The sequence below is a fragment of the Coniosporium apollinis genome, assembly GCF_000281105.1.
Source record: "Coniosporium apollinis CBS 100218 chromosome Unknown supercont1.12, whole genome shotgun sequence".
Taxonomy (NCBI): Eukaryota; Fungi; Ascomycota; class Dothideomycetes; genus Coniosporium; species Coniosporium apollinis.
In genome coordinates, this window is record NW_006913274.1 from 466210 (window position 1) to 487738 (window position 21529).

The 21529-nt window shown below is 56.6% G+C and overlaps 8 protein-coding genes across 8 annotated transcripts; 3 read left to right on the forward strand and 5 right to left on the reverse strand.

The window, feature by feature from the left end:
- Positions 1-408: 408 nt before the first annotated feature.
- On the reverse strand, positions 409-1044 carry W97_03109 (60S ribosomal protein L30; the record flags this gene model as incomplete). The annotated part of the gene is made up of 5 exons (XM_007781008.1): positions 409-507; positions 646-683; positions 741-779; positions 833-910; positions 969-1044. 5 exons carry the CDS (start codon positions 1042-1044, stop codon positions 409-411), a joined length of 330 nt encoding a protein of 109 aa, XP_007779198.1.
- A 685-nt stretch (positions 1045-1729) lies between these two features.
- Positions 1730-3768, forward strand: W97_03110 (uncharacterized protein; the record flags this gene model as incomplete). Its single annotated transcript, XM_007781009.1, has 2 exons — positions 1730-2345; positions 2402-3768. 2 exons carry the CDS (start codon positions 1730-1732, stop codon positions 3766-3768), a joined length of 1983 nt encoding a protein of 660 aa, XP_007779199.1.
- A 981-nt stretch (positions 3769-4749) lies between these two features.
- Positions 4750-7020, reverse strand: W97_03111 (uncharacterized protein; the record flags this gene model as incomplete). Its single annotated transcript, XM_007781010.1, has 2 exons — positions 4750-6548; positions 6597-7020. The coding sequence occupies 2 exons, from the start codon at positions 7018-7020 to the stop codon at positions 4750-4752; spliced, it is 2223 nt and encodes a 740-aa protein (XP_007779200.1).
- Positions 7021-8112: 1092 nt separating this feature from the next.
- W97_03112 (uncharacterized protein) lies at positions 8113-10199 on the forward strand (the record flags this gene model as incomplete). The annotated part of the gene is made up of 6 exons (XM_007781011.1): positions 8113-8231; positions 8283-8389; positions 8439-8551; positions 8611-9035; positions 9086-9374; positions 9432-10199. 6 exons carry the CDS (start codon positions 8113-8115, stop codon positions 10197-10199), a joined length of 1821 nt encoding a protein of 606 aa, XP_007779201.1.
- A 1718-nt stretch (positions 10200-11917) lies between these two features.
- On the reverse strand, positions 11918-12535 carry W97_03113 (uncharacterized protein; the record flags this gene model as incomplete). The annotated part of the gene is made up of 3 exons (XM_007781012.1): positions 11918-12254; positions 12312-12434; positions 12504-12535. The coding sequence occupies 3 exons, from the start codon at positions 12533-12535 to the stop codon at positions 11918-11920; spliced, it is 492 nt and encodes a 163-aa protein (XP_007779202.1).
- A 1186-nt stretch (positions 12536-13721) lies between these two features.
- Positions 13722-14293, reverse strand: W97_03114 (arf/Sar family, other; the record flags this gene model as incomplete). The annotated part of the gene is made up of 3 exons (XM_007781013.1): positions 13722-13995; positions 14045-14116; positions 14256-14293. 3 exons carry the CDS (start codon positions 14291-14293, stop codon positions 13722-13724), a joined length of 384 nt encoding a protein of 127 aa, XP_007779203.1.
- A 1129-nt stretch (positions 14294-15422) lies between these two features.
- W97_03115 (DNA-directed RNA polymerase I subunit RPA2) lies at positions 15423-19103 on the forward strand (the record flags this gene model as incomplete). The annotated part of the gene is made up of 2 exons (XM_007781014.1): positions 15423-15896; positions 15954-19103. 2 exons carry the CDS (start codon positions 15423-15425, stop codon positions 19101-19103), a joined length of 3624 nt encoding a protein of 1207 aa, XP_007779204.1.
- Positions 19104-19473: 370 nt separating this feature from the next.
- On the reverse strand, positions 19474-21174 carry W97_03116 (uncharacterized protein; the record flags this gene model as incomplete). The annotated part of the gene is made up of 2 exons (XM_007781015.1): positions 19474-19614; positions 19720-21174. 2 exons carry the CDS (start codon positions 21172-21174, stop codon positions 19474-19476), a joined length of 1596 nt encoding a protein of 531 aa, XP_007779205.1.
- Positions 21175-21529: the final 355 nt, after the last annotated feature.

Below are 21529 nucleotides of genomic sequence, written 5' to 3' on the forward strand. Positions count from 1 at the left end.
GGTAGTTGGATGTCGTCTGTGGGAGTTGAGCGGTGTTGAAAGTGAGGTTGACGTCTTCGAGGTCTTGTGGGATTTGTGCGGTGATGGCGAAAGGTCCGTGCACAGCTCACGTGATCGAGACATCCGATGCATTTCTAAGCAGTGATTTCCAAGCACTGAGTGCAGATAAGGCATGTTAAAGGGGGACGATGTTGACTTTCGATTGACATCAGTGCTGGAAAACCCGGATGGCATAGATTGCATTGGTTTGTCACGTTTGGTCCAGTATACTAGCACGCGTTTGTTGGCAATTGCGCTTTTACATTGTCCTTGTGATAAGATAGAATTGGATGCGAGGCTTAACGCCAGACCCAACACGCACTGCACCATCTCCCTGCAAACTTCCTACACATCCCCAAGAACGGCCGTCTATGCCGTGGCTCCGCTCAGGATATCCGAGTCACCAGCGTCCAAGATGGACATCGTGCTGCACCTGAAGAGCTTTCCGCAAGCGGTTCCCAACTCGATCTATATGGTTGATTGTCAGCCGGGACGGTTTACCCTCCAGGGCTTACAAGAAGACCCTTTCTCGGGGTAAGCCCTAAAGACGCTTGCACATCTTGTCGTTGGGCTGTGAGAAGGTGATGAAGAAATGTGATATCTTACGTTGTTACCGGCGAAGTGGTGGACATTCGTCTTAGACACTGCAGACTTGTTAGACGCGCCTTCCCAAGGGAGTGTGGGAGAGCCGGGGGACTTACGCATGGCGTAGTATTCCAACTCGGACTTGCGGAGGGGTGCTGCAATAGCCGTGAGTAACGATGCGCAATCTTTGGGTCCAGACGATCCTTACGGGTGTTGCCAGCAATGATGACGAGCTTCGCCTTGCCGCTTCGGAGCGTCTTGAGGGTGGACTTGTAGCCAAGGGTGACTGTGAATTGGGCTTCAGCATTCCATCCTCTTTCCAATGCAGGGCCGGCTGTTCGTACCCTTGCCGGACTTCATGACAAGAGCCAGGCGGCTGTTGATGGAGTCGGCGGTCTTCTTGCTCTTCTTTGGTGCCATCTTTGCGCGTCAGGAAATCTCGAGTGTTGCTTCCTGAAGGTGTTATGCGCTCCGGTGCGTGGTGCTTTGCGGTTTTTCGAAAATGGAGATTTCGCTGGTGGTGATGGGGCTGCGGCTGCTAGGGTCAATCTAGCCGTATGTGGTGTAATAAGCGAACCAACCAATGTGACCAATGCATCCTCCCCTGCGGTCGAAGAGACGGTCCACAGGTCCCCATTGAACAACTGGTTGGCGCGAATGCTGCAAGTTTGTTGAGATGAAGATATTCACATGCCGTTCGCTGCCATGGCTGTTGGCACGCTGACAACGACTTTGCCCACCAGGAGTCGAGTGGCATCCCCAGGGAGATTTCATGGCGGGGACCTGCGTGTAATCTCCGTGCCACGGAACTAACCTGTTTGCCCAAAACAGTCTCCCGGTTCCAGCAAACGGCGCAGTGCTGAATGTGCCTCGATGACACGCTACCTATTGGCAATCGCCTTGCTTTGAGTGTCCAAAGGTACACATTGGAGTATCCCTTTTCAAAAGTGTACCTCGCCGTGCCACCAACGAGACCACAGCCGCTTTCTCGGTCCTATTCTTAGCTGGAGGGGCTGAGATCAGCGCTACACATCCTACCATTATATTACCAACACCCAGTTCTTGCCTGCTATCACGCCTGAATGCGAGTCCGTTGCTGGCCACTATGTCAACCGCTACCAAAAGACCGCCGCCCCCAGGAGTCGTTGCGCGAAGTCCTTCGCGGGCATCAGCGACCTCGGCATCTTCTGCCAACGGCGTTATACCACGAAAGCAGTCCGTTCATGGGACGACCGGCAATCATGTCTCTGCTAGAGCAGCCGTAAAGAAACCCTCCCCCAGTTCAAGCGTCGCCCACATTCCACATCCATCGCCGGACGATGACGAGGAAGACGCCCGCGCGGCAACGGCAGCATTAATGGAGGATCTCAGGGAGCGATTGAAGAAGGCAGAGCTCGCATCTGAAGAGTATCAGAAGCAGATTGGAGTCTTTCAGTCCCGGCTAGATGATGCCATCGGCGAGCAAGCCAAGCTCGAAGAGCGGCTACATGAGGAGGAGGAGCGGGCGGAGGGCTTGCAGAACGAGCAGCGAGAATCTTTGAGACAACGGCGGGAGCTTGAGGGCATATACGAGGCTGAAAGAGCGGCGTCCATGAAAGACAAGGAGAGCGCGCAGACTCGGGAAGAGGAGTTGCATGGGATCATACAGCGGCTGAAAGAGGGCATGGCGGAAAGGGAGACGCGGACAGGGGTAAATGACGAGAGGCGTTTGTCAAGGCATTGTATGTATCTATTGTCATATGATTCCAGAGCCACTTTCTGTACTGACTTGTCGCAGCAAGCTTTCAGAGCCCCGTTCGTAGCAGCTCCTCATCAAGCCTGGAACCCAGCCATTTCGCTCCGCCAGCGTCATTACAGCGCAGCAACTCGACGAACAACTCGAAGCTGATACTGCAGAAAGATAAGGTTATAGAGTCACTGCGTCTCGAGCTCGCCGAAGCGCAGATAAAGCTAGTAGAGATGGAGAACATGGGCGGTGGCCGCATGCGGGAACTTGAGAAGATCGTGCTAGAAACACGCATGACGAATGCCCGGTTGATGGAAGAAAACGAGAGCTTCCAGCTACTGCTCAGCGAAAAGACGTTAAACGGTGACTTTACAAGAGGAGACTTCATACGCGGCACATCTCGAGGATCCGACTCGCGCCCAGCATCACGTATAGGGCCGGGTGCCAGTCTAGCCGACGAGTTATCAACCGTAGCGGAAACCGACATGGAAAACCAGCGCCGTCTCGAGAACGAGCTCAACGCGCTCAAGGAGCAAAACAAGGCCCTCAGCACATACATCAACAAGATCATCGGCCGGCTACTGCAATACCAAGGCTACGAGGCCATTCTCGACAAGTCAGATGATCCGGTCACAGACAGACAACCGGCGCCAGACACCGGCAAAGCCCTCCCGCCCCCACCCCCAACCGCCCCGTCCCTCCTCGAGCGCGCAAAGTCCGTCGCCACAGGCGTCAACAAACCACGCCCTCGACCCGTCAGCTATATGCCCCCGCCCTCCTACCCCGCGTCCGCCATGTCCGCGTCCGAAGCGCCCACCACAACCACCGACGCGGCAACTGCCCCCCGCGTCCCCCTCCAACGCTCCCGCTCGCACCGCCTGGGCGGCCACCAGCGCGCAGACTCCGAGTTCGTGAGTTCCGCCGCCATGGTGATCAACAACATGTACCGGCCCACGCCCTCCACGACGCCCGTGCCCGGCCCGACAAGCCCCGGCATCGTCTCGCCGCGGAACTCGTTCTTCGGGCCGAACGCCGCGGCCGCGGCGCGCATCCCGTCCGGCGCCAGCGCGAGCAGCGCAAGCAACGCCCGCTCCAGCAGCGTGCCCCGCGCTTCCGCCGACGAGAAGAGGATGTCTATGGCTAGCAACAGCGCGCTTGATTCGGTGAGCAACAGCAACAGCGACAGCGGCATAGGGATCGATACCCCCTCGCCGCCGCGCAGTCTCGCCAGCTCGTTCGACCGGCCCGGCGGCGCGGTCATGGCGGGGAAGACGATCAGGCCGCTCAGGCTTGTGCAGGAGAAGTCGGAGGGTGATGCGGCGGAGGCGGCGGCGAGGGCGAAGGCGAACAGGGCGAGTTGGATCAGTGGATGGTTTAGCAAGGGGGAGAAGGGTGTTAGTGAGGGGGGCCCGCAGTGAGGGGCGGGAGAGTGCGCGTGCTTTAGTCGGCGTATGTACTATGGCTTTGGATTGCTTGCGGTGGCTGGACGGAGCATTGGAAGTGGAGTTTGGCTTGTTCGGACCGATAAGGGGAGCTGGCTGGCTGTGTTGCCGCATTTTTTTGCTCGCTCAGTGGCCCTTTCATAACAGATGGTTGGCGGAGCATACTGTCGCCAGTGCGCCAGAGAGTATTCCTAAGTTCAAGAGTACCCGTTCCCTTCTGATGACTGCTTGTCTCGCTGCTCAAAAACAGACTGTAACCCGAGGAACCAGTTCCCCCATTTCTACACAACAACTTTACAAACCGCCCCTCCATTTTCTGATAATCTCCGTTTAATCTCACTCTTTTCTCTCAGGCTAAGCTCATTCAGTTGTGAACAAGTTATCTTTCCGTAGCAAAACTTACCGCCCAATATGTCCACACGGGTTCCCGCAGCTCCCAGTTCCGCGGCGTCCTCCGTCGCAATCCGTCGGTGTATGTACCGCCACTCCGGTTCCCGCGATGCGCTTCCCAAGACGTATAGTTAGGGATGAAGGAGAAACGCCTGAATGATTGCCTTTCCTACCTGATTCCGAGATGCCTGGTCCATCTGCTGGGACGAGCGGACGGTCGGACGGGCGGACAGGCGGAAATGTATCCGCGTGGTTCGATCGCGAGAACTCGTGCGCTAAGGCCTGGGAGGTGATCACAAGAGGACCTGAGAGGGAAAGCAATGCAGATCAGATGGATTCTCTTGTGACGAGTTCAGCGAGCCATGTTACACGTTGCAAACCGGACAATACAGGAAGAAGCAAAACGCCGCCATGCATGTGTGACCCGTGCCTTGGATTCTGTCCGGACTGTACCTACCATTTTCGTATGACCAGCCTCGTCTGCCGTCTCGTAGAAATTACTCCTCCCAACCGCTCGACCGTAAGTCCGACCCGCCTTTCTCTCTCTGCCCCTTCTACCAAAACATCCTAAGTCATCATCCTCGTATGCACATCGAAAATATCGTTCCTCCACCCACCCCTCTCGTAATCTTGCACTCGCTCCTCCGCCTGCGCCGCCTCCTCATTCCACAGCTTAACGATACTGCCCGGCGCATACACGCCCCTGAAGACGCCTTTGCCAGGCTGCGCAATACCGACACGGGTATACACATCCGGATCCTCCTCCGGCTGCAAGCGCGCCATGATGGCCCTAACGAACGTCCGCAGGTCGTCCGGATCTGAGATGCGGGTCGCGCGCAGACGCTCCCTGGCATAGAGAAGCTCTCGGTTAGCGGCATGCAGGCCGTCCGCAATGGCGTTGGCGAGCTGCTTCTCCATGACCTTGCGAAGGACGGGGCGGAGGATCGGCTTGAGGAGCCAGCTGATCCAGGAGAACTTGCTCTTGCGCATGTCGTAGGAGAGTTTGTGGACGCGGACGCGGACGGCTTTGAGGGTGAGGATCTTCTCGAGCTTCTCCTTGCCAATCTCGACATCGAGGTGGATGTCGATGCCGCGCTCGTCGAGGGCGAAGGAAGCGATGCCCTCGTCCGCGAGGCGGAGGATGCCGCTGTGCGCGCGGAGCCAGAATCCGATCTCTTCTGCGCGCATGGAGAGGCCGTCGATCTTGATGGTAACGAGGGAGGTGACCTTACTCGTAGTGCGGAACTTGGCCTTGCGGATCTCGAGGTCATTGTATGTCTCGACGCGGAGCTTGTACGGTAGGAAGGAGCTGTTGTTCACGGTCTTTCCGGGCTCGATAATAAGGTTCTCCAGGAGCAGATCAATGTCTGGGGTTGAGACTTCAATACGTGGGATCGGGATGTACTGGATTGCTTGCACGAGCAGCGGGACGAACACGTTGATGCCATCAGCGAAGAGGTCGCCGTTCACATAGGTGCCCGAGGGCGACAACACGTTCAGCATCCGGCTGGAAATTGTGAGCAGACCGGAGATATCCTCGTCATGTGCCACGGATTTCAAAGTGACCTGGACCTGACCGAGGAAGTCATCAATGTCCTGGCGGAGGGAGGAGTCGGATCCAACCTCCTTGGCCTTCTCCCTTAGCTCTTTGAACTTCTCGTCGGCGTGGTCGAAGAAGTCTGGGTCGGTCAACAGCGCCTGGAGCGAGTTGCCTGCATCGTTCATAAGGTTCTCAAATTCAGGATCATTCTCACGATGAGACAGCACCTGCTTCAGCTTCCTCTCCAGCTCTTCCCATTCACTCCTGTCGCCAAAAGAGGTGATGAAAGTCCAGAAGTTCTTCAGAGCAATATCAGTCTCTTCGTTTGTCTGGATGTCCTCCGCGGCTGTTTCCACGGTGTCCTTGACCGCACGTGAGTAGACCATAGCATAGCGCTTGATAAGCAACGAGAGTGTCGAGACTGAGTCATTGTAGTCGGGTCGCTTCCTAAGTCGGAGTACTGCTTGCTTCAAGCGATTGATCAGCGTCTCCTTCTCGTCACCCTGAAGCTTCTCGGCCAGGCTATCCTTGGCCGTCTTTGCAACTTCAACCGCTCCATTCCCCACCACCTGAGACGCTTCGGCGACCTGGTTACCAAGATCCTCGCCTGAAGGTTGAAGATTGGAATCAGCACCAGGTTCTTTGAGCGCCTTCTGCTCCTCTTCAGAAGGCTCAAGCTTCTTTCCCGCCTCCTCGGCCACCTTTGACAGTGTGAATGCAGAGTCCTTGAACACCTCACGTGCAACGACATTGACATCCGCAAGGAACAATCGGAAGTCTGAGTTGGTGAGCAGGAGGGAGCCGACGGTCTGCAAACTGCGGTATGCTGTGCATGCATTAGCTGGCGTCTTTAGATCACGGTGTCATTGCTTACCAGCAGCTGTGTCTGCCTTAGCCTTCGCTTTCGTAGCTCGCTGAGCAATGTCGTCCACATCCACTATGATCCTCGACTTGGTCAAGAACCAGATAAAGTCTTGGATCTGGTCCTCGCTGTTCTTGTGCTGCAGCAGCTCGATGAACTTCTGCAGCCATTGCTTCGCATACCTGGCGAGCTGACGGCCAGAATCACTTAGGTCTGGGTTGTCGGGGTTCAGGATGTCTGAGGCGAGGAGGGTGCGGAGGTTGATGATGACTTGCTCGTTGGACGGCATGTACCCCTTGGCCAGGGCCCTTATCATCTGGTAGGTATGCAGCTTCTGATGAAGCTCCCGCTGCATGACCGTGTCATCGCGATACTGGGGCAGCAGAGGCTCGCGGTCGTCCGACCTGGACTTGCGGAATCCGAAGCACGAAGACATTGTGTTTTAGATGGCAGTGAGCGAGCAAGCTAGCGAGCTACTCTACCTATGCACAATGGAATAGCTAAGGGTGTAAAGAAAGTGAGCTCAATTGACCATCCAGGTTGATGGCAACGCTGCTGCTGCTGCCTTGATTTCGAGTTTTCCCCAATGCGGAGCAACTCGAAAGGATTCGCGATGCCGTCGCGCTGACATCACTGCAGTTGGAGGCGGCACCGCAGCCAATGACTGCCGCGTCAAGTCACGTGCCTACTTGGCGTAACGGCCGATCTGCGGGCGCGAAACCGTCGGTCGCGTCGCCATGTGCGCGCCATGGGAAACACCAAGAATGTGGGGGGAAGATGGCCCGGATGGCCAGCAAAGACGCGGGTGTGGCTCCATTGAATCTTCCAGCGCCAGGCGGCTTTGTGTCCGGTCGTGAAGAAGCTCTGGGGATGGCTGAGTACCCGCTCGGCCTTTACTCCACTTGGCCGTGACTGCGCCGCTCCTCTCCCCCAGCCGTGCTCACAAAACAGCAGAAATTCGAGGCACGCGACAGCTCGCCCTCCGACTTTTCCCGACTCACCGAGTCTTTGGAAACAGCTCCCCTGCAGCCACGCCAGGAGTGATTCGTGCGACAGGGGTAGCTGGTTGCCTGAAACGGCATAGCAAGCACCGGATGCCCCTGTCCCGCAGCAGATCTGCCCTGTGAGGCTGCGAACACGCCCGAAACATCCCAGTCCGAAATTTGGGTGAGACTTTTTTCGTCTGCAGTGTGAGCATCAGATGCGCATGAATCAGACTCAACCGCCGGACTTTGGCCCCTCAAGCCACTCATCACAATATCATCAATCTTACTCCGGGGGCTTACTTACCGCATGGGACATCTACGGACCGGCTCTCCTCTCGAACTGTGGAAGCATCCGCTTTTAGACGGACGCCCGTTTCCATAGTGTCCGCTCCCAGTCACAGACCATCTGTAGGCCTGATCCGACCTCTTCTGAGTCCGAGGCCGCAAATACTTAAGTTGCAACAAAGCACATGTCTTCGGTCAAGCACATGATCAGGAAGCTCCCCGCGTATCCTGCCACTCGCCTCAACAGATCTGTCACCATGTCCTCAACCACACTTGCCAGAGAGATCCACATATCCGCTGTAGGAATGGCTCAACCGCAGGCCAACATCAAGCAGCACCACCAGCTGCCCATATCTACAAGACACCTCACCACCACGTGAGTACACCACAACCTCCAATCGACAGCAATGGCTTACAACCTGAGCAGAAGCGGCGACTATGACACCTCAAACCCGCCTGAGGTCCGCAAATACCTAAGAACATATGGCATGGTCCCGCCGGCCGTCGAGAGCCATGAGCAGCAGATGCAAAGATGTAGCAATCCCGCAAGCCTCTTGATCGACCCTATGCTCATGGACCTTAGGCCTCAACATACTCGCATTGAAGTCGTCGAACATTGAGAAGTGGCAGTATCTGACTCAACTCCGCGCGACCAACGTCCACCTGTTCTACCGCCTTCTGGCACAGAACGTCAAGGTGAGCCAATCTAGCATCCAGCAGTTCATAGACCGGTACTGATTGCGCTACAACGCTAGCAAATCACACCCCTAATATACACACCCACCGTCGGCGAGGCCTGCCAGCGATGGTCGGAACTTTATACTCAGCCCGAGGGCCTGTACCTATCCTACTCAGATCGCGGCCACCTGTACTCCATCCTCCAAAACTGGCCCCACAATGTCGACATCACCGTGCTCACGGACGGCTCGAGGATATTAGGTCTTGGCGACCTTGGTGTCGGCGGTATGGGTATTCCTGTTGGCAAGCTAGCGCTGTACACCGCTTGCGCCGGCATCAGGCCAGAGGGCACGCTTCCATTGTGCTTGGACTTGGGGACAAACAACAAGGCGCTCCGCGAGGACCCGCTCTACATGGGCAGCAGGCGGGAGAAGGTCTCGCCTCAGGAGGAGAAGGAGTTCCTGGATGAGCTGATGGCAGCGCTCACCGAGAGGTGGCCGGGGTGAGTGCGCTCAAAATACGTGTCTGAATGTTTCGACTGACTCTTGCTAGCATCGTCATCCAGTTTGAGGACTTCAAGAACCCCTTCCCCGCCCTTGAGCGGTACAAGGACACCTACACCATGTTCAACGATGATGTTCAAGGCACTGGCTCCGTCATCACCGCAGGTATCATCAGCGCTGTCAAGCTTGCGGGCATCCCCGTCAGGGATCACAAGGCCATTTTCCTTGGCGCTGGCAGTGCTGGTGTGGGCGTCGCAAAGCAAATTGTCGAGTTCTTCATCAAAGAGGGGCTCACTGAGGACGAAGCGAGGCGGAAGTTCTGGTTTGTCGATTCGCAAGTAAGTCTGGACTCATCTATGTCCTCTTTCTGTTGTGTCAATCCTAACACACGTCAGGGTCTCGTGACCAACGATCGCGGCGGCAGGCTAGCCGAGCACAAAGTCTACTTCTCCCGCGACGACAACGAAGGCAGGCAAATCACGTCGCTCGAAGAGCTCATCGACTACGTCAAGCCCACCATCCTGATGGGTCTGTCCACCATCGGCGGCGCCTTCAACGCAGAGATTCTACAACGTATGGCACAGCTCAACGACCGCCCCATCATCTTCCCCCTCTCGAACCCCTCCTCCAAGTCCGAGTGCACGTTCGAGGAGGCCGTCAAGCACACCGACGGCCGCTGCCTCTTCGCCTCCGGCTCGCCGTTCCCGACGCTCGAGCACGCCGGCAAGTCCCTGACGCCCGGCCAGGGCAACAACATGTACGTCTTCCCCGGCATCGGGCTTGGCGCCATCCTCTCCAAAGCCGTGTCCGTCACCCAAGACATGATCTACGCCTCTGCCGTCGGTCTGGCCACCTCCCTCAATGAGTCCGAGACCCAGCAAGGTTGGCTCTACCCAGATATCCGCCGCATCCGTGAGGTCAGCGTTAGCGTGACCAGGCATGTCATCCGCGCCGCGCAGGACGGCGGAGTGGATCGCGAGCTCGCGATCAGGCATCTGGACGATGCGCAGCTGGATCAGTACATCAAGGAGCGCATGTACGATCCGTTTAGAGAGGGCGAGAAGATCCAGGATGAGGTTAACCAGCTGTTTGCTACGGTAAGCGGCGGCGCGACCGCGGCGCCGATTGAGCTCGTGAGCGCGAGGGCGTCATGCCATTTGTAGGTTGTTCCTTCCGTCCGCTCACGGACGGAGGGTAAAGGGCAAGGCGGGCACCGGGTTGTTAGTTCTTCCTTTGTCTTCGGTGTTGAAAATTTAGTGGTCATGCTTGGGCGACTGCCGAGGGGCCTTGCTGGTCCAGATTGACTTAAACGGCGCGGCCTGCGGGGATTTGGGTTGGGCTTGGAGGGTTCGATAGAGCGCGGAAAGGCTCTTACCTTTGTTTAGTATACCTATTTGTTGTCTTCTGCCTGTCACTACAGTTGCCGATACCATATAGACTGTGCATATTGCAGCGGTCGCCTTCTTCCAAGTTGGTTCATATGCTCTAGCGTCCAATTCGTCCACGAGCAGTGCAGAGCGTATATACTTGCCGGATGCCTCGTCCATTTCTCGCACCACTCTCGCCCTCGGTGTTGCTTTGTTTCTCTGAATCTCTCAATCAGAATTCCATGTGTCTGCTGCTTCGCGCACTTACACCTTCTCCTTCGCTGTGGCGGCACTCAACTCTAACCTTTTCATCGCTCGCCTCATACCCTCTCTGCTCACCTCTCCATTTCTACCCTCCGCCTCACAGATCTCTCATCGTTCATGTTACTTCTCATCTCCTACTCTCCATGATTCACTTTCATCCCTCACCGGCCGTTACCATCTCCCACTCTCTGCATCCCCTCTCCATCTTCCCCTCCTCCCTTCTCCTCTACTCCCACCTCCTTGCCCAAATCCCTCCCCTCCCACATCCCACCTCCCACCTTCCAAACCCCCAGCCCCCCAGCCCCTACCCGCCCATCCCCAGCCCCACTTTCCACTCCCCAGCCCACGATCCGGCAAATCTGCTACCCCCCACTCCTTAGTCCACGGACTCAAAAGACCCACTACACCCTCACCTCCACCACCACACGCCCTTGTCCCACCTCCTCCCTCTCCTCACCCCCCTTCTCCTTCCCGCACGCAATCGCCCCATCCCACGCATCTCTGACCGCCGCAGCCGAGCCTGCAGCCAGCAAGCCCTGCTGCCACGTAGCCCTGAACAGTTGGTATAACTGCCACGAGGCTTAGGGGGAAGGGGAGGGCGAGCACGGCGGCCGCGCGACTGTGGTGCTGAATCTGCGGGTCGAGATGCGAGGTGCGAAAGGGTGGGTGCGGAAATAGGGGCTTGAGGATGCCAGCACCCTGACCGGCGGCATGGCTCTCACAGCAGAGGAGTCGAGGACGGCTTTTGTGGGGTTGTGGTGGTGGATGATGTCTTGAGCGGCGCGAAGAGGCCGGAGGAGCAAGGACAAGCGGGGGGGAAGGTGGGCTAGTGAAACATGATGGGAGGGAAAGTGGTGGGGAAGTTCGAGAGAGAGGGAGTGGAGAGGAAGGATTGAGTCCACGACCTCCCGTAACTGATGAGATGGAGATGCGGCCAGGGATGGCCAGGTTGCGAAAGAGCGTTTCAGACGAGAAGCGAAGAGTACGTTAGAACTCATATTTTGAAGCCGCTCTTGACGCGCGCTCCTGGAACAAACTTCTCGGCCCAGCAAGCCGCAAACGCATCATGATACCTCCCTCGCTCAAAACCCCCACCATAAGTAAACCCCAATCCAAGGAAACCCAGACGAACGCCCATGCCCCTGCTGGTATCGTAGCCGTGTCCTTTGGTCCTGAAATATATTACAACAAGCCGCCCAACCATCCACCTCACCTGCCCTTAACGTCCCCCCTTGCCGTATACAAGGCGCTTAGAAGCCTTGCTTCCCCGGCGGCGGCCCAGCCGGCGGTTGATACGTCGGCTGCGGATTCTGAAGATTGCTACCCTGCAGTTCAATGCCGCTCTGCTGGCCGCCATATCCCTGGCTCTGGCCGTAGTAACCCTGATTCGACGGGCTGTAGGGCGGCGCGGCGTTGTGCTCGGTGGTTGCGTTGTTGTTGTAGTACGGCTGCGCGTTGTAGGTGCCGGAGGGGTTCGTGCCGGTCGTGCTGCTCGGGTTGTAGGTCACGGGGCCGTGGCGCGCGGCCCAGCCGGTACCGTAGTAGGGATTCTGCCCGGCCTTGCGACGGCGGCGCGCGGTTATGCAGCTGGTGGAGGTGTTAGTGGATGCGACGGAGTGGGGGTGGAGAAGGTGGCCAGCTTACGAGCACAGGATGAAGAGGAGAAGGAAGCCGACGATGAGGACGACTAGGACGACCCAGCGGGCCCAGTCGCTCCAGGCCGACCTGTACTGCTGGCAGTAGCGGCGGCCGTTTTGGTAGTAACAGCTGCGTTGGGCGTCAGTCGCTGTGAGATGATGGCGCGTAAGACATTGGAAGAGGCAAATGGTTACACACCGTATTGCGCGCTTCTCAAGATCGATGTACATGACGAAGGTAGTCTCAGCAGCGGCTGAGGTGAGATGCGCGACGTGCGGTTAAGACGATGAGGAGCTCTGCTTAGAATACGGAGTAGTGAGACGGGTTCAATGCAGGTGTTTAAGGATTCTGCGAGCTGATGCAGGTAAATGTGGGCGGCGGGAGAGGTTGGATGGAGCGATGAGTTGGGGATGACGGCAGCACCTGCTTAAGGGCAAATGGTTGAGTGGCTGTGCTCTGGGCGCTGTCAAGATCTTACTCTAACTCTTAACCCTTGGCTTACGAGGCCCCTTACAGATGCGAACAAGCGCGCCACTTGCGCGCTCACGAGATACGGGCAGGATAGAGCAGCACAGCGGCGAATGCGCTGCGACGACACTCAGCCACTGCTAAGGAGCTTGATCTTCCTTGATGCTGCGCGCTTTCGGGGTCTGTGCCGTCATCATCGCGATTGAGTGTCTTGGCATCTTACTGGGGTTATGGAGCTTGCGCAAGTCAGCCTTAGCGGGCCCTGCAGCTTCGGCCAATCAGGGCATGGATGCGCTGGCAATGCAGACGCAGTCGCACTGTTTTGTAGCCAGCTCACCCCATGCGCAAATTCGCATTCAGACTCATATTCACTGCTTCGTCGCCCAGCCAGAGTTTACCGTTGCAACGACGGTGCTCACAACAATCATGTCGCGCCAGTTCCGTTGGGCTGTTGCGCCCCGAGATTGCCAGAGATGCTGAGGAATGTGTCTAGAAGCAGAGCTACCACTTCAGCGCAGTCCTCACTGTCACCTCACGTCCTGAAGCCGCCAGACATGGGATGAAACAATGCCAAACACTCGATATGCTCGCCGACATCCGCCGAACCCGCCGCTGATACCCAAATGCGCGAGTCGCTGGACCAGCGTCCACCAAACCAACCGTTGCAATTCGTAGCATCGTAGAAGCAGAGGATTAAGGAAAAACAGTTGCGCTGAGCAGGGGAGATGTAGATGGCCATCGCTGGCCGGCAGATGCACTGCCAAAGTCTTCGCGTCACTCGTAATCATAAGGCATACCGGGTAATGCTGACAGCCGTATCAATGTCGTGTAGGCGTAGAACGAATCGTCGAATCGTAGTGAAGGGGCATCTAATCGCTCCAGTCAGCACCCGCACTGGACGAGGGCGGAGCGCAACACAGCACACCTCTAAAATGCGGACCCGGCACTCTACCTGCCCGACCGAGCGATCAACCACTGGAGGACCGCGTCCAGGTTCGTCTCTTCCTTGGCGCTGATGCCGTAGCAGCTCACCTCGCGGTGCGTGACGGCCTTGAGGTTCAGCGCTTCAATCAGCTCGTCGACTGAGAGCTTGTCCGGAAGGTCGGACTTGTTGCCCAGGACCAGCAGAGGAATTCCTTCCAGGGCCGGCTTTTCGAGCAGGATCTGCAGCTCTTCACGCGCCACAGGCAACGCTTCCCTATCGGCCGAGTCCACGATGAATCTAGTCACTAGGTCAGCACGTGTTATCCGCGCGGTTGTTTTTGGCTTACACCATGGCATTCACCCCTCTGCAATAGCGCTCCCACATGGTCCGGAATCTCGGCTGCCCTCCAAGGTCCCAGCTGCACGATGAGGAGCTGTTAGCGACCGGCACAAAGACCATAGGAATCCGAACTCGTCACGACACCATACCCGAGGCACGTGAGATTTAGAAGGATATGCGCCCAGCGTCCGGACGGATACTGCGAAGAGTCCGCTTACCATTTGAGAGTGACGTGGCCTTTCTGGACACGCTTCATGTTGAAGCCGACCGTCGGGATAGAGCTACATCGTTCGATCAGCGTGAGGTTCAATCGCGACAGGCAGCAGCATCCAGCGAGCGACGTCGGGAGCGACAGAGGCACGATCGCACAACGACGAACAACGACGAACAACGTACTCGATAGTGAACTCGCCACCCTGAGACACGGTCAGCATGCTCTTGCGACAGCACATCGATGGCCACTGTGATGATGATGCACGGACGGTTTCCCGATTCGGACAGCACTCACCGCCAGAACTCTCAGCAACGACGTTTTGCCAGCATTTTGCAGGCCGATCATCGTGATGTCCATCTCTGTCGCCCTGCTCGTCCGGACCAAAGTCGTCAGCTTCTCGCATCTCGTTTGCCTGTACCTGCATGCTGCATCAAGCACACATATCGGAAGTAAACACGACGGAGCGCATTCAACCGTGGGACAAGCGACGGCATGAGAGGACAGAGCGTACCAGAACAGGCGCAAGAGCCAATCATAGATGCGCCTGAAGAAGCCGGCCATTGCTAGAGGACTGAGATGGTGCTTCGGAGAGAAGGTTGACGGTTGACAGGAACCAGTCGTTGGTTGAAGCTTTGAAAGACACTTCAGCCCAGGAATCCTTGCTGGCTGGCTCACTGTGCGGGGCGATCCGAGACGGCGTGGGCGTGTATGATAGCGGCTGAGAGATAGGTAGCGTCAGTGAAAGAAAGCAGTCCAGGCGACGACAAATGCTAGCACGAGAGTGATGTGCGAGAAGCAGATGCTTGACGGAGCGGCTCAAGGTCCGCGGCGCAGCATGCAAGTCTCTCGCGCTGCAAGCAGATGATAAGTTCCTTGTGTTGCAGGCGCAGCAGCAGCGCGGACCGAAGTGCAAGGTGCACCGCAGCGGGTCGGTTGTTCCCGCCGCCCGTATCGATAAAGATCCGCCAAGTCTGAGATTTTCTGCCGCCAGCAAAAGCGGTTCCTGATATCGCTGCAGGTCTGGTACCAGCTAGGAACTCACTTGCTTTGGGTGTTGCAAGCGGTATACCCCGGGTGGTGTGGATCTAGCTGAGTTGCCACTCATTCGAAACTCACTCTCAACCGCTGCTTACCACCCTCCACACGCCACTGCAGCCCGACCGCTACGGCCATGGCCCCGTCCAAGACCGACACCAAGTGGTCCGTAGAGTTCGACAATGTGCGCCGGGACAACCTCTTCAAACACCCTCCTAAAGACAGCACCGCATATCCCTCCCTCGTCGCGGCCGTAGACCCACACATCCACTCCTTCAACGCCATAATAGAGAAAAACGGCCTGCTCGAACATGCCCTGAGGGACATAGGCACCAAAGTCTTTCTCGACGGCGACCCCAACGCGAAGCCAGAGGAGCGACCTCGAAGAAACAGGCTCAGCGTCAGGGTGAGCCAGGTTTTCCTGGACAAGTCCCAGTTGCCCCCAACGAACAAGCACAACAACAGCGATAGAAGGATATGGCCGGCCGAATGCAGAGAGCGGCATGTCACGTACAGGGGGAGACTGAGGGTGCGGATGGAGTACAAAGTCAACAACGGGGACTGGAGAGAGCTGGTCAGGGAGCTTGGGCAGGTCCCCTTGATGCTCCGGGTATGTCGCTTTGGCTCCGGCCTCCAAGAGCTCTCAAGCTGACGTGCAGAACGATAGGGTAACCGTTGCCACCTTGAGAACCTGCCGCCTGAGAGGCTTGTGTACGCGAAAGAGGAGTCTGAAGAGCTGGGAGGGTACTTTATCGTCAACGGCATCGAGAAGATCATTCGGATGTTGGTCGTCGGCAGAAGAAACTACGCCATGGCTATCATTCGGCCTTCGTTTGTCAACCGCGGATCGTCCTACACGAAATATGGCGTGCAAGTTCGATCGGTGCGGCCGGACCAGACCTCGCAGACGAATGTATTACACTACCTGAGCGACGGTAATGTGACATTCCGGTTTTCATGGAGGAAGAATGAGTACCTGGTGCCGGTAATGATGATCATGAAGGCCTTAGTAGAGACCAATGACCGGGAAATCTTTGAGGGCTTGGTCGGACCCGCTGGCTCCAAAGGCCTACAAGAAAAGCAGTTCGTTACGGACCGAGTCGAGCTACTACTTCGGACATACAAGGCTTACAACATCCGTGGGCGAGCCAAAACAAGAGCTTACCTTGGAAGCAAGTTCAGAATTGTCTTAGGAGTTCCGGAAGATATGACTGATGAAGATGTCGGTACTGAGTTTCTCAGGAAGATCGTGCTTCCCCATCTTGGAAATTTCAGTGTTGCGGAAAGCCAAGACGCAGACAAGTTCAAGATGCTGCTCTTCATGACACGCAAGCTGTACGCTCTTGTCGAAGGGGAGTGTGCCGCCGACAACATAGATGCGGTATCAAATCAAGAAATTCTACTGGGAGGCTCCCTATATGGCATGATAATAAAAGAAAGAATAGAGGAGTGGATGAACTCGATACGAGTCGCGGCAGCTGATTGGTGCAGTAGCAATAACTGGGCAACGTTTGACTCTGAGAAGTTTAATACAGATTTCATACCCAAAATCCTACGGAAAACGAACGAGAACATTGGCCAGGCCCTGGAGTACTTCATGTCCACGGGTAACCTAGTCAGTCCCAGCGGTCTCGACCTACAACAAACATCCGGCTATACAGTTGTTGCAGAAAAGATTAACTTCTACCGGTTCATCAGTCATTTCCGAATGGTGCACAGAGGTAGCTTCTTCGCGGAGCTCAAGACAACGACCGTTCGAAAGCTGTTACCAGAGAGCTGGGGCTTCCTGTGTCCTGTACATACACCCGACGGCAGCCCTTGTGGGCTGCTGAACCATCTGGCACATAAATGCAAGCTCGCTACACATGCTGTGGACGCGTCCGCGGTGCCCTCACTAGTCGCTCAGCTAGGTGTCAGCAATGCATCAGCGGCTTCACTGGCAGACAGCGTGGTAGTGCAATTAGACGGGAGGATCCTCGGCTTCTGCTCCCCCAAGCAGGCCAAGGTCATTGGAGATACATTACGGTACTGGAAAGTTGAAGGCACTCACAACGTTCCACGCGAGCTCGAGATTGGTTACATCCCCAACTCGAACGGCGGTCAGTATCCTGGTGTGTACATGTTCTCGCAAGCAGCACGTATGTACCGGCCAGTGAAGTACCTTCCGCTAGATAAGGAGGACTTTGTGGGTCCGCTCGAACAACCTTTCATGTCCATTGCCTGCACCGAGCCAGAAGTCGAGTCCGGCGAGTCCACTCACGTCGAGTACGACCCCACCAATATCCTCTCCATTGTCGCCAACCAGACTCCTTTCTCCGACTTCAACCAGTCTCCCCGGAACATGTACCAGTGCCAGATGGGCAAGCAATCCATGGGCACACCGGGCACCGCTCTCCGCTACCGCACCGACAATAAGACCTACCGCCTGCAGACTGGTCAAACTCCCGTTGTACGGCCGCCGCTGCATAATGAGTACGGCCTCGACAACTTCCCCAACGGCATGAACGCTGTCGTGGCCGTTATATCTTACACCGGCTACGACATGGACGACGCTATGATTCTCAACAAGTCCGCCCACGAGCGCGGCTTCGGACACGGCACAATCTACAAGACGAAGAAGATCGACCTGAACGAGAACGGGCGCTCTGCTAGGGGGACGAGGAGCATCAACAAGCTCTTCGGCTTCGCGCCCGGCGGCCTAATCCGCGCACAATGGCGCGACAAGCTCGACGAAGACGGGCTACCCCACGTCGGCCTCATGGTGCAAGAAGGCGACATCATCGCCGCAACGCACAGCGTAACCTATGACGCCTCCAAGAAAGCCTTTATCAACCAAGACGGCGAAACCTCATTCATCCGCTACAAAGACAGCGAGCAAGCCTTCGTGGAAGAAGTGCGCATCATCGGCTCCGAAACGGGCAACGAGCCCTGCCAAACCCTCTCCATCAAGCTGCGGATCCCACGCTCCCCAGTAATCGGCGACAAGTTCTCCTCCCGCCACGGCCAGAAGGGCGTCATGAGCCAGAAGTGGCCCACGGCCGACATGCCCTTCAGCGAGTCCGGGATAGTGCCGGACGTCATCATCAACCCGCACGCCTTCCCCTCGCGCATGACGATCGGCATGTTCGTCGAGTCGCTGGCGGGCAAAGCCGGGGCGCTGCACGGGCTGGCCCAGGACAGCACGCCCTTCCGCTTCAGCGAGCAACACACGGCCGTCGACTTCTTCGGCCACCAGCTCCGCAAGGCGGGCTACAACTACTACGGCAACGAGCCCATGTACAGCGGCATCACGGGCCAGGAGCTGCACGCGGACATCTACATCGGCGTCGTGTATTACCAGCGTCTGCGGCACATGGTCAACGACAAGTACCAAGTCCGCACCACGGGCCCGAACAACGCGCTCACGGGCCAGCCGATCAAGGGCAGGAAGAAGGGCGGCGGCATCCGCGTCGGCGAGATGGAGAGGGATGCGTTGCTCGCGCATGGCACGGCCTTCTTGCTGCAGGATCGGCTTATGAATTGCTCGGATTACGCGCGCGCGTGGCTGTGTAGGGGCTGTGGTGCGTTTTTGGGCACTACGCCCACGGTCAATGAGTATGGAAGAGGCAGGAAGGGTACGGGGGTTACGAGGTGTAGGAGGTGTGCGAAGAGGGCGCAGGGCTGGGAGCCGAAGAGTGAGGTCTGGGAGGATGGATCGGGGATTAGATGGGTGGGAGGCGAGGATGTGGCGGTCGTGGCGGTGCCGGGCGTGTTGAGGTTTTTGGATGTTGAGCTGGCGGCTATGGGCGTCAAGATGAGGTTTAAGGTCGAGCCGTAAGTTTGAAGGACCGTCGAAATCGGTGGATAGCAGTGCACGCGTTTCCTGTGTCCGGCTTTGGACGTGTTTATGTTGTGTGTTGCTGGTTACATTTTATGGCGCAGATAGGCGGGTGATTTTAGATGTAGAAAGACCCTGTTGGGCTAAATCCGGGCGTTCTTTTGTTTGTACATCTGTAGCTGCTGCAAGAGTGGACTCCCTCCGGTGTTGGCAGAGTCCAAATTCCGCTTCCTCATGAGGCCGGCTGAAGCAAGCTTTCTTCTGAATGTTCCTCTTCATTCGATTCCTAAAGTAGATGTCTGTCCGCGTCGGCCTTTCGGCTTGACTTCATCTGAAGAGACTCTTTACGTCATCGCGAATGGCTGTTTAGTTACCCGCCTACTTCGGAGCGAGTCTTACGCTCTGCGATGACCTCTACTTCCACCTGATACCCAGCCGTACCCCTCTCTTTCTTCTTTCCGACCTTCTCTATGCTCTCGGCAGCGTCCTGAACTACCTCAAGCCATGCAGGCTAACGCCGGAGGTCAGCTTGATTCTAGTGCAGCAACGTACAACTCTCCATTTGAGGAAGCCAAGCGGTGAAGAGGTAGTAAAGTCAAGGACTACAAGCACTTACCAGAGCTTCTGAGTATCGTTCCCAAGCATTTTGACACATCCACAACTTCAGCTCCATCTTGTCACCGCGACAATCCGCTCTCGTGAGCAATCTCTGTTCTTTATAAGTACCGGCAGGATACAGTGCCCCAATAACCGCGCCTACACGCCCAAGGTACTTGCACCACCAGCCATTAGCCGGCGTGATCAGCTGAGCCAGACGCTCATACAAGTCCTGGTCCGTTGCGCTGAGTGCCTTGGTTCCGCCAAAGCGCTCGCACAGTATTAAAGAGAGAAGTGCTCGATCAGCGTGGGAAACACCGTGTGCGCCGGCGAGGACGCCCGAGATGGTCGAGTGCAGCGCGCTGGCGGCGCGAAGGTCCTTCGGCAGGGCGGAGTAGACGTTGAGCATCTGGACAAAAGCTTGCAGGATGGGTTTTGCAGGCACAGCTGGGTCGAAACGCCATGGCTCTAGGGGCATAGAGTTCAGCAAGAGGTCGAGTAATTCGTTATAATGTTGCGGAGCGTTTGCAGCCGTGGCTGCAACGAGCGGATGCTGCCCTCTTGCCTCCGGTGATAGCTTGTCGAAAAGCCAGCCTTCGCGTACGCCGCCTTGACTGAAGTAGACGCTGCTGATGCTCGGGAAGGCTTCGGCAAAGCAGGATATGAGGAAAGCCACGGCGGGGACCTGCGCGGCTCTCCGCTTAGACACGCGGAAGACCTTGGCATCTGACGCGGCCTTCTCTAAGTTACTCTGGATCGAGACGCTGGATTGAAAGGTCTGAGTGTTTACATGGAAGCCGTTGATCAGCGGTATAGGATAGGGTTGGATGGCGTGTTGCTCCATGAGTAGGAAGCCCCAGCCCCTGAACCCGCCGCCCGAGACGTAGAGGGAGGGTCCGGCTTCGTTTTCGCCAGCAATGGGCACATCCAGGCGGGTTAGAGCATCTTTCAGGTCTTTGCAGATGCGTCGCCTAAGATCGTCCCGCGCTTGGTCTGTTGATGCTCCGCTTAGGAGGTGAGTCAGCGCGGCAGCGCCGTAAGGCAAGCTTATGGGACTTGGCTCTCGCAGCACAACATCTGTATTGTCAGCTGCAAGCCTGGCGAGCTGGACACTGCCGCCACCGAGGTCCATAGTCAGTCCTCGAGGCTCGGAGAAACTGCTGGCTATGCCCATTGCGCCAAAGCGGCCTTCGACCTCTTTTGACAGCAGATCCACGCGCAGACCTGTAGCATCATGTATGCGGTGGAGAAATGTCTCCGAATTGGCAGCTACGCGGGTTGCCTCAGTGGCCAGGATATAGATGTTCTGAGGAGGCGTCCCAAACTCTTCGCACGTAGTCTGGAAGCGTTGAGTAGCAGCCACCACTCTGCCTATCACCTCATCAGGGATAGGAACACGACCTTCCGAGGCCTTCTCGTGCTGAACTTCGTAGAGTGATACATCCATACGATCTAGGTAGACTGTAGGAAGCATCCGGGCCGTCTGAGGTGAGAGGTCTGTGATGGAAAAGCGAATGCCATTGCTGGGAGTAATCAGCCTTGAGGCGAGACCGGCCTGCCATTATGCGCATTTCATCTACACTTCATTTTCTCTGAAGAATATAGCCATGCTTTCCAAGCTCTTGGTCGATGTCTCATTGCCCTCTATACATCACGAGAAGGACTTCGAGGTGAAGAGATGTCGAACCGAGAACATACCTACCCATATCAACCAGTGCATAGTACTTCTGCGTATTTAGAGATGCCATACTGGTAGAAGGCGCGACCCAAAGCTTATAGACTTGACGCCTGCAGGCGATGTTTCGAAACTCAAGTAGGTTGAAAGGATT